This window comes from Podarcis bocagei, assembly GCF_964188305.1.
Source record: "Podarcis bocagei genome assembly, chromosome: 18".
Taxonomy (NCBI): domain Eukaryota; kingdom Metazoa; phylum Chordata; class Lepidosauria; order Squamata; family Lacertidae; genus Podarcis; species Podarcis bocagei.
Window position 1 is genome coordinate 5540789 of NC_138144.1, and position 12163 is coordinate 5552951.

At 44.3% G+C, this 12163-nt stretch overlaps 1 protein-coding gene across 1 annotated transcript in view; it reads left to right on the forward strand.

The window, feature by feature from the left end:
- Positions 1–12163, forward strand: part of ATCAY (ATCAY kinesin light chain interacting caytaxin) — a 33945-nt gene that overhangs the window by 16263 nt on the left and 5519 nt on the right. Inside the window, exons 6-12 of the mRNA XM_081177965.1 lie at positions 138–240; positions 2184–2315; positions 4429–4515; positions 7026–7124; positions 8717–8752; positions 8883–8918; positions 12126–12158. Coding sequence (XP_081034091.1) covers positions 138–240; positions 2184–2315; positions 4429–4515; positions 7026–7124; positions 8717–8752; positions 8883–8918; positions 12126–12158 — 526 coding nt within the window. The remainder of the gene's footprint in view (positions 1–137; positions 241–2183; positions 2316–4428; positions 4516–7025; positions 7125–8716; positions 8753–8882; positions 8919–12125; positions 12159–12163) is intronic.

Sequence of the window (12163 nt, forward strand, 5' to 3'; positions counted from 1 at the left end):
GTTTTTATGATGTTAGCCGCTCTGAGCCTGGCCTTGGCCGGGGAGAGCGGGATAGAAATAATTCATTATTATTATTATTATTATTATTATTATTATTATTATTATTATTATTCATTTCCTGTCTGTTTCTCTCCCAGGTTATTACGGGGAAGGACTGAATGCCATCATCGTCTTTGCTGCCTGCTACCTGCCGGACAGCAGCCTGCCAGATTATCATTACATCATGGAGAACCTTTTCCTGTGAGTGACCTTTTTCTTGCCTTCTGCTTGGAACGGAGGAGGGGAAACTCACTTTTAAGCTCCATTTGGATTAATTTCCCTCGCACCTCCTTTGCTTGGCCATGTCAGAGTGATGATGGATTTGTTAAAATCGGGAAGGGTGGCAGTGCTGGGGGGGCATTTTGGAAATTGCCCTCATAGAATCATAGAATCCTAGAGTTGGAAGAGACCACAAGGGCCATCGAGTCCAACCCCCTGCCAAGCAGGAAACACCATCAGAGCACTCCTGACATATGGTTGTCAAGCCTCTGCTTAAAGACCTCCAAAGTAGGAGACTCCACCACACTCCTTGGCAGCAAATTCCACTGTCGAACAGCTCTTACTGTCAGGAAGTTCTTCCTAATGTTTAGGTGGAATCTTCTTTCTTGTAGTTTGGATCCATTGCTCCGTGTCCGCTTCTCTGGAGCAGCAGAAAACAACCTTTCTCCCTCCTCTATGTGACATCCTTTTATATATTTGAACATGGCTATCATATCACCCCTTAACCTCCTCTTCTCCAGGCTAAACATGCCCAGCTCCCTTAGCCGTTCCTCATAAGGCATCGTTTCCAGGCCTTTGACCATTTTGGTTGCCCTCCTCTGGACACGTTCCAGTTTGTCAGTGTCCTTCTTGAACTGTGGTGCCCAGAACTGGACACAGTACTCCAGGTGAGGTCTGACCAGAGCAGAATACAGTGGCACTATTACTTCCCTTGATCTATGACTGGGTTGCCCCCAGCCACTCAGAGAGAAACAGCAAGTCGCAGCGGTTCTCAACCAGTGGGTCCCCAGATGTTGTTGGACTACAACTCCCATCATCCCTGAGCTCTGGCCTTGGTAGCTAGGGGTGATGGGAGTTGTAGTTCAACAACATCTGGGGACCCACAGGTTGAGAAAGGCTGATTTAGAGCAACTGTTTTTTCATTTTTTTCTGCTGAGCATTGTGGTCCATAGATCAGCCTATGTACCCTTTACCAAATGCATTATCTGTGTCTTCGTGTATGTACACACAGAAATGGATGACGCCCTGGTCCTGAATGGGGTAACTGTGCCCCTGAAGGACCAGGTGCGCAGCCTGGGGGTCATTTTGGACTCACAGCTGTCCATGGAGGCGCAGGTCAATTTTGTGTCCAGGCCAGCTGTCTGCCAGCTCCATCTGGTACGCAGGATGAGACCCTCCCTGCCCGCGGACAGTCTCGCCAGAGTGGTGCATTCTCTGGTTATCTCCCGCTTGGACTACAGCAATGCGCTCTACGTGGGGCTACCTTTGAAGGTGACCCAGAAATGACAACTAATCCAGAATGTGGCAGCTAGTCTATGGACTGGGAGTGGCCGCTGAGACCATATAACACCGGTCCTGAAAGACCCACATTGGCTCCCAGGACGTTTCCGAGCACAATTCAAAGTGTTGCTGTTGACCTTGAAAGCCCTAAATTGCCCAGTACAGTGGTACCTCAGGTTACATATGCTTCAGGTGGTGCTTCAGGTTAAGAGCAGTTTCAGGTTAAGTACGGACCTCCAGAACAAATTAAGTACTTAACCTGAGGTACCACTGTATACCTGAAGGAGTGTCTCCACCCCCATCGTTCTGCCCGGACACTGAGGTCCAGCTCTGAGGGCCTTCTGGCGGTTCCCTCCCTGCGAGAAGCGAAGTTACAGGGAACCAGGCAGAGGGCCTTCTCGGTAGTGGCGCCCACCCTGTGGAACGCCCTCCCACCAGATGTCAAAGAAATAAATAACTATCTGACTTTTAGAAGACAGCTGAAGGCAGCCCTGTTTAGGGAAGCTTTTAATATTTGATGAATCATTGTATTTTAATATTTTGCTGGAAGCTGCCCAGAGTGGCTGGGGAAGCCCAGCCAGATGGGCAGGGTATAAATTCTTCTTATTATTATTATTAATTATCTGTCTCTGGTTTTCTAACAGGTATGTGATAAGCAGCTTGGAGTTGCTAGTGGCAGAGGATTATATGATTGTGTACATGAACGGTGCCACGCCACGCCGGAGAATGCCAGGGATCGGCTGGTTGAAAAAATGCTACCAAATGATAGACAGAAGGTGAGGTTTGTGGATTGAGTCCATGCCAATGGGCCACATTTTACAGAGGATGAGGATGACTGTTTACATACGTGTGTTTGTGTGTGCATCAATTTATTTATTTCATAAATTTTATACACCACTAGTCTGTAAAAAAACACACCAAACAAACCTTCAAAGCGGTTTACAAAAAAACACATATATTGTAAGAACTGAAGTCTAATAATATTTGGAGATTCAGGATTCCCAACCCCTTATGCAGCTGTAAACTCTTTACCAGAGTCTTCCACTGTCCTGAGTGGAAACCCAGCCAGATGGGTGGGGTATAAATAAATACAGTGGTACCTCAGGTTACATACACTTCAGGTTACACACGCTTCAGGTTACACACGTGGCAGGTCTGGGCCACGCCATGGGCATCGTGACGGGCACGTCACGGGGTACCTCGGGTTACATATGCTTCAGGTCACAGACTCCGCTAACCCAGAAATAGCACCTTGGGTTAAGAACTTTGCTTCAGGATGAGAACAGAAATTGTGCGGCAGCAGCGGGAGGCCCCATTAGCTAAAGTGGTGCTTCAGGTTAAGAACAGTTTCAGGTTAAGTAAGGACCTCCAGAACAAATTAAGTACTTAACCTGAGGTACCACTGTATTATTATTATTATTATTATTATTATTATTATTATTATTATTATTAGTGACCTAGTTTTACTTCTTGCCTTAGAAATTTGTAACCATTCCTACTGAAGACAGTAGGATTTCTTGCATGTAATCATTTATGCACTTTGATTTAAACAAACTGTCGCTCCAACTTTTGCTCTGTCAGCTGATTTATGTTTTGGCTTAAGTTTCATTAATATTGGTTTATTTTTATTTTTATTTTATCTTCAAGTTTTTTATGTGTTTTTCCTAGGTTTTGCAATGTATGGCCTCCTTGCTGAAGTCTAATAAATAAGTCTGAGGGTTAAAAAAAAAACCAGTAAAATTGAGGGGAGGGAAAATCACAACTATTCTTTAAAAAAGGTTTTCCAAACTTAGGTTTCCTGCTGTTTTGGGACTACATTATCTCTAGCTAGCTGGACTAGTAGTCAGGGGTGATGGCAGTAGAGATGATCAGAACCCTCCGAACTTGAAGCATAGAAAGTCCTATTAAAAATATATAATTTGGCAGAATATTTGGATTATTTGATATGCTTATGTCTAATTTGGAATATTTAATGTGATTTGATTGGCTTGTTAAAGTGGAAAATTTAATAAAAATGGTTTTTTTAAAAAAAAAAGTAGTCAGGGGTGATGGGATTTGTAGCCCAAAAACAGCTGGAGACCAAGTTTGGGAAACCCTGATTTAAAACTTATTGAAAGGGTTCAAATATTACTTGCAAAGATATACAAGAGAAATTGTGTGTGTGTGTGTGTGTGTGTGTGTGTGTGTGTGTGTGACGCAGGTGGCACTGTGGGTTAAACCACAGAGCCTAGGACTTGCCGATCAGAAGGTTGGCGGTTCGAATTCCCACAACGGGGTGAGCTCCCATTGCTCGGTCCCTGCTCCTGCCAACCTAGCATTTCGAAAGCACATCAAAGTGCAAGTAGATAAGTAGATAAGTAGGTACCGCTCCGGCGAGAAGGTAAATGACGTTTCCGTCTGCTGCTCTGGTTTGCCAGAAGCGGTTTAGTCATGATGGCCACAGGACCCGTAAGCTGTACGCCGGCTCCCTCAGCCAATAAAGTGAGATGAGCGCTGCAACCCCAGAGTCGGCCACGACTGGACCTAATGGTCAGGGGTCCCTTTACCTATATATATAGACATATAGGTATGGCAAGGGTCACCAATGTTGTTGGACTCCAAGTCCCATCATTCCTGACCATTGATCATACTGGCAGGGGCTGATGAGAGATGGAATCCAACCACATCTGGCATACAGATTCACTAGCTTTTTTTAAAAAAAAAAAAAACCCTCTTGTTTTTACACAGTAAAATAGAAAGCTTCCAGAATCTGAGGGAGAGGAGATGAGAAATTAAATTGCTATTGTGTTTATGTCTAAAGGTTTGTATCTGGCGCAGAACTAATGCACGACCAAAGGCAACTGCTCATATCTGTTCTTACACCTCCCTGCCTTCTGATTTTTAACACAGGTTGCGGAAAAACCTGAAAGCGCTGATAATCGTTCACCCGTCGTGGTTCATTCGAACGGTCCTGGCTATATCGAGGCCATTCATCAGGTATGAGCAGCCGAGAGGATAGCTGCCTTGAAGCTGGTAAAACATGTCTGACGCCTCTCTGGGTGGTTTAGACTACAACTCCCATCAAGCTCCAGCCAGCATGATGGGAGTTGTAGTCCAAAAACATCTTTCTCTAAATTTAGCCCACCCCTCATGCTCCAAAGACTGCTAAGAGAAGTCCCAGCATGATGGACGTAGGTCCTGCTATCCAAACATAAGGCAAATGGTTCGTCAGGCGAGTGTTCACATAACAAGTCAATGATTTCCATTGATTCTTATTGGGAAATTTCTAATGCGTTCCCGACCGTGGAATTTCGACCCCAAAATGATGGGAAACATGGGGAACCCTCCGGAACCTTGTAAGGGGCAAATAAGGAAGGGAGAAATGCTCTCTTATTCTCCCGCTCTCTCCCTGCTCCTCCCAGGAGTTTCTGGCAAAACGGTTTCAGCAGACCAGCAAAACACAAAAGACTTGTTTTAAGTCTGCTTATTTATTTACAGCATCACATGCAGGTCTGGCCGTTTGGATATCTGAATCTATGGCGTGTATAGGGAGGTTTGGGTACTAATTCCTCATGTTTGGATAAGTGAATTATTGTACAATGACCTCTTTCGCAGAATTGCAGAGTAGGAAGGTGTAGCCTTTTTGGAGTTCACTGATTGGGTCTGCGTTGCTCCGGGACAGGAGGAAGGAAGTCAAAATGACACCGAGTTGGTTCAAAGAAAGAGTTTATTCTGCTCTCCGGATAGCAGAAGGCACTTGCGTGGTCAGTCCACAGCAAGTCAAAAGAAATGACAAGTTTCATGCAGTATTTATATCCTCCAGGCACCCTCTCCCTCCTTCCAACCACGTCAGCCTATGTATGCAGGTTGACATCACATATGTTCCTGCTCTGGTACTCTCAACCATAAAAGGGATTTCCTTCCTGCACTCCTGACCATAAAAGGATATTCCTGTTCCTACTCCTATCTTGGAGCAAAAGGTCACTACTTCCGAGAACATGCTCTGGCGTTAGTCCCAGACTTGGGTCTCCCCGTCATTTGTGGTCAGAACATAAGATATGTCTGTATCTGTTCTACTGGTAAAGTCAAGGCCAGTCTTGCCGTCAAACTGATAAGGGAGAGAGCTGTGTTCTTGTTTTGCATTTGCTCAACGGCTAAAGTTTATGCATTTTAGCTAAGGAGAAATGGGGATTTGGGTGCAGTTTAAAAATGCCTGCACAGTCAGTTTTGGATTTGGGGAACCCATTCCTTCATAGCGACTACAAGGGTAATCTAGTCCAATGCAGGAATCTTTTGCCCAACATGGGGCTCAAACCCACGACCCACATGTACAACCTTTCAAACCAAGGTAGCATGGTAGCTTAGTGAATCAGAAGCGGACCCGGACAACCCGAGGCTCAAACTCTGTGTTGTCACAATTTCTCAGACTAACCTGTTTTGTGAAGATAAATGGGGGAAGCCATCAGGATAGAATACTAAGAGGAATAACATAATAATGGGTTGCAGTCAACTATTTTTACTCAAGAGTAGACCCCTTGAAATTAATGGACCATAGCTGGCCATGTCCATCAATGGCTCTACTCTGAGTAGGATTAACATTGGATTCAGCCCAATGATCATAATAATAGGTTGGATTCAATGTTAGCCCTAGTATGAGACCCCGAAAATTGATGGACAAGACGTTAATTTCAGTGGGTCTACTCTGAGTAGGGCTTCGTTGGCAACAACCAGGTGGGGATGGTTCCGTATCATTGGATGCTAAATATAACATTTGTATTCCAGAAATTCTAGAACACGGGTTACCAGGCCTTTTTCTTCTCCCTGCAAATGACCCCCGTTTTGAACTTCACTCTCTATATGAAAGCAGTTTCACGCCACCACCCCAAGTGGTTGACTTTCAAGGGGGTCCAGGGTTAATTGCAACACCCTGCAAAGGCCACACTGTGGCCCCCATGGCAGTAAACAAAAGATCAAATGAAAAGAACGTCTTACCAGTTAGAATCTTTAATAATCACAGTGCAAGAACAAAGAACACATCTCCTAGAAATGGCGGTGCTCCCAGTTAAGGATTCCACCCCTTGCCATCCCTATTAATCTATGTCACTCCTACGTCTTGTAATCTGAGTTTGTACCTGCTGCTCTTTCTGTTCTAACACTTTCTGAACTCTCCGTTTCTTTGGAAAAGGAGGGTGGATGCTGTCCAGACAGAGACTGTGAATCTGTTAACTCTCTTCTAGTGTTTCTTCTGCTAGCCGTTCCCCATCCTGTATTCCCCAGCTTCTGCCTTCTGAACTGTGCCCCTCTGCAAACCACTGTTCCAGATCTATATTGTCCTCCTACTCCTGGAAAGATTCAGGATCAGGGGGAGAGGGTGGCTCCCACCGTTCCTCCTCAGTGCAGCTCTCCTCAACACAATCCCTGACACACACTAAGCTAGATTTTAGAAAAAGAAAATTGTGTGGCTGTGGGAGAAGCTGTGCCTAACATGTGGAAATACTCTTTCCTAGTGTGAAATTTATCAATAAAATCCAGTACGTTCACACCTTGGAGGAACTATCGCAGAGCATCCCCATGGAACATGTCCAGATTCCAGACTGTATCCTACAGTAAGTATTGGGTGATACCTTGAAACAGCGTTGTCTTCCTGCACTGCCTTTCCTTTTATTCTGTGATTCATATACTTCTCCTTTGGCGATCACTCGTAGCCGAGTAAGATCATCTTCCATAATATTGGTTCCTGGGCAGGAGTTCGGGATCACGGTGTGGATTTGCCAAGCGTGCCTTCCTCTTAGCACGTTTCTCTCTTGCGTTCTGAGTACGAAAAGCATGCCCTGTCGCTCAACATCCAAAAAAAAACACAAAGTGCTGCACGAACAAGTACAAAACAACCCCTCTGCAGCGCCACAAATCCAACTCAATGGTGTAATGTTGGAAAATGTCAATCACTTCTCCTACCTGGGCAGTTATCTTTCCACGAGGGCTGACATTGATGCCGAAATCCAGCATCGCCTGAGCTCTGCGACTGTGGCTTTCTCCCAATTGAAGTACAGTGTTCAAGGACCAGGACATTTGCAGGGAAACCAAAATACTTGTTTGCAAACCCAACCTTACTGTATGCTTGTGAAACATGGACCACTTATAAACACCATCTCCAACTTCTCGAAAGATTCCATCAACGGTGTCTCCGAAAAATCTTACAGATCACTTGGGGAGACAGGCGAACTAATATCTGTGATTCATATACAATGAAGGGTGGGTGGGGGGCCAAGAGGGGCCTGGACATGTATGTGACATGTATGTGACATGTATGTCACATGTAATTCTACTCTTATGTGACATGTAATTCTACTCTTATTGACCCAAAGCAGAACTCCAACGTAGAGTTAGCAGAGTAAAAACTTAAACACATTGCAGGATTCACAAAAAAATAGACCAGAGGCAATTGTATTTCATCCAGTGTGCAAGGTCAGAGAATTCCAACAAAAAATATAAAAGGTAGCAGAAGCAGTTCCCATGCTCATCCGTGGTTAGGAACAGAAACCAGTCAACGCATCTTGTTTCGTCCTTTGCTTTACATTGGAATGAATTTAAGTTACGTAAGTAAGCGGGTGGCGCTGTGGGTTAAACCACAGAGCCTAGAGCTTGCCGATCAGAAGGTTGGCGGTTCAAATCCCTGTGATGAGGTGAGCTCCTGTTGCTCGGTCCCTGCTCCTGCCAAGCTAGCAGTTTGAAAGCACGTCAAAGTGCAAGTAGATAAATAGGTACCGCTCTGGCAGGAAGGTAAACGGCGTTTCCGTGCGCTGCTCTGGTTCGCCAGAAGCGGCTTAGTCCTGCTGGTCACATGACCCGGAAGCTGTACGCTGGCTCCCTCGGCCAGTAAAGCGAGATGAGCGCTGCAACCCCAGAGTCAGCCACGACTGACGGTCAGGGGTCAGCGACTAGCGATCAGGGGTCCCTTTACCTTTAAGTCACATTAAACAGTGGACAGCGAGACAGTTAACGTAGTACTTCACACAAACCGAAATGCAGAAGAACAGGAAAAGCTTCGACAAACTCAGATCGCAGGCTTCTTACGTCCCCAAGAGGTTTCTTTCGTTGGCAATATGTTCATTTGCAAATTGTCGCTTATTGGGAATTTGTTGGTTTTAAGCCAGTTGTGAACCATGTTTTTTTCACAGTTCTAAACACTTTGTTTCAGGTTTGAAGAAGAGCGGAACAGAGCGAGAAAAGAAAGGTAGGTTTTTCCCTTTTTGTGTATGCTAGGAAAGAGGCCATTATCGCACAGTTGCCCAGGGTATATTGTCATTTTACATTGCTCCTTCAGGCATAACTGGCTATTTCAAAATACAATTTCTCCCTAACAGGGCAGAAGAGAAACAGGACACAACTGTGAGAGAGAGGTAAGTCTCTTTCCATGTTATTGCGGATGCATTATATCAGGGGAAAATGGTTTGCAAAACTCTGTATATTAGGCAAAATTGCATACAGACATGTCTATTAGGATTCCCACCCCCTAAAATACTGATGAATTTTCAGGAGAATTCATTTTTTAAACACACATACACGCAAAGTAATGTGGAAATGAAGTGAAATGAACTTTAGATTGGAAACATGAAAAATGGAGAGAAACCAAAATTGATAGATTCACCCACCGTATTTTTCGCTCTATAAGACGCACCAGACCACAAGACGCACCTAGTTTTTGGAGGAGGAAAACAAGAAAAAAATATTCTGAATCTCAGAAGACAGAACAGCAAGAGGGATCGCTGTGCAGTGAAAGCAGCAATCCCTCTTGCTGTTCTGGCTTCTGGGATAGCTGCGCAGCCTGCATTCGCTCCATAAGACGCACACACATTTCCCCTTACTTTTTAGGAGGGGAAAAGTGAGTCTTATAGAGCAAAAAATATGGTAACTTTAAATTGAATGCTTACATTGTTTTGTGTACTGACTTCCCTGCACAGTGTTCAAACCCTTTCCAGCCACATAGTATATCAGACTCTTATCTATGACAGAAATCTGTCTAATGCAATTACAGTGGTGCCTCGCAAGACGAAAAGAATCCGTTCTGTGATTCTCTTCGTCTAGCGGTTTTTTCGTCTTGCAAAGCAAGCCCATTGGCGGATTAGCGGATTAGTGCTATTAGCGGCTTATCTGCTGATCGGATCAGCTGATAAGCAGCTTAGCGGCTTAGAAAAAGGGGGGAGGGAAAAAAACAGCAGGAACTCGCAAGACATTGTCGTCTTGCGAAACAAGCCCATAGGAAATTTGTTTTGCGAAGCACCTCCAAAACGGAAAACTCTTTCGTCTAGCGAGTTTTCCGTCTTGCGAGGCATTCGTCTTGCGGGGCACCACTGTACTTTATCGTTTTTCTTCTGCTGTTTCTATCTTGAATCCAGCCCACGACTGACTGTACTTTTTCTTCAAAGAGTCTTAAGGGGAAATTTCTAATGCATTCCTGACCACAGAGTTTTACCCCCCAATTTTACCCTCCAAGTGACGGGGGGAAATGGGGGGAAACCCAGAAAGACACTCTGAAACCTTGCAAAAGGCAAACAAGGAAGGGGAAAAAATGCTCTCTTATTTCTCCGATCCCCCCACTCCATGATTTCTGGCGAAATGGCTGCCACAGACTAGCAAAACACAAAAATATTAAGACTTGTTTAAGGCTGCTTATTTGTTTGCAGTGCTATCTGCAGATCTTATTTGGAAATCTGGATATCTGAAACTGTGGTGTGTATAGCTAGGTTTGGTTACCAATTTTCTGATGTTTGGATAAGTGAATTTTCATATACTGAGTGTTCGGATAGCAGTACCTTTATATATCTACTTGAAGAAGCCACGGTCCGATCTGAAAAATACAAATATTTCGGTTACAAAACTATAAAAATTAAGAAAAATTAAGTTTGCAAAACATGTGGTTAGGGTAGATCAACTTGTCAGTGTCTACTTATCTCCAGAGTAAATATAACATATCGGCAAAAGTCGGAAATTGAAAAGATTAACTATAGCATATACACGAAAATCGATTTCAGATTTGAAATCGGCATTGAAAGAACATATAAGAACAGTTGAAAAATCTCATTCAACAGAAAATGAAAAAAAAAAATTGTTCCCCAGTAAATGCAGCTGCTGTTCACTATAATGGGTGTTCTCAGTTGTCTTTTATGGCAGCAAACTTTCCTAAAATCATTTTTTTTCACGGGATCTCAGAATACGGCTTTCTGGGGGGGACAAACCACTCCTCCCCAAAAGAATTCCACCCCACCCCGGAATATCGCCAAAACAAAATTTCCAAGTGAATGAAATGGCTGAGATATGGCCTTTGCCAATTTGGTTCAGCTCTAGGGATCTTCAAAGATTTCCACTTGGGGAATGTGGGACTGCCAGGAGGGATGTTGGGAAAATTCTGATGGAAACAGAAACAGGAGGAAATGGCTTAAGTCTGCTTATATGTCTGATTTCCGGAACAGAACTCAATACAGCAGATATGATCGTTGTTCATTGTTGCAGTTTTCAGTCTGCAAACTGTACATTGCATAATTGCATTGCATAATTTGCATGGCATTTCCTTTGTGTTGAAATGAAAGGTGTGGAATAATGTACTGATTACATAAGTAATTATGTAAAATTCAGCCAGAGCAGACAGCATGACAACAATTAATAGAGGGCATAATCTAACTAAATTCTACTTAGAGCAGACCGGGACCGGATTTAGGTTTGATGCGGCCCTAAGCTACTGAAGGTAATGGGGCCCTTTATATGTCCAGCTGTCAACAACAAATTGCCGCTTTTTTGTGTGTTGAATGTCAGGGAACTGACATCGGAGCTAGAGGCGGAGGGAAGGCTCTCAAATGATGCTGGAGAAGGGCCCAGCAGGGAGAAAGGCAGCTCCGCAGATGGGGAAGCAAATCAGCGCAACACCAGGGATAAAGGGGGGCAGATGGGGGAATCGGCGAGAGGGCTCCAGGACTCTTCACCGGACACCAGCGGGGAGAGCACGGGTCCTCCGCTACCCACGCCCTCCCTGCGCAGAAGACTTCCGCGCAGAGAGAGTAGGAGGAGACTGGGTGTCAAACAACTTTTATGTTGGAAAAGATTTAAGAAACGCCCACTGACGGATTCTGCTAGCGACTGAGGCAGCCACGAAGTGAAGGGCTGCCCAGACAGAAAGGTTTAACAAGGCAACATAGCCAGGAGAGGCGGCAACTTACGCATGAGCAACCCATACTCATTACATTGAATATATGCTAGGTGGTCATTTATGGACCTAATAGGTATCTAAAGCCATTTGCCCATGTTGTCATGCAACCAGTCCATGCAGAATGTAGGCACCCTATATATAGAAATGAGCAAACCAGTGACATTTTAGGGAGCAGGCTAGCAGGCGGGGCCCATGACTTACATCATAGGAGCCGACACAACACAAAACACTGTTGCTGTATGTAGGTTTTATTTTATTTGTTTTTTATCTTATATTTTGGAAGTGTACATCCAGGTTTACTAATCCGCTTGTAATATTCTGCCTCTTCAGATGCAGAACTACGAGGTTTAACAAGCATACACAATTTTCTAAATTTATTTACTATTTTGTCTGTCTTCCCAAACAGGCCGACATTGCCAGCAGAGGATCAGGAAACAAGGTGTG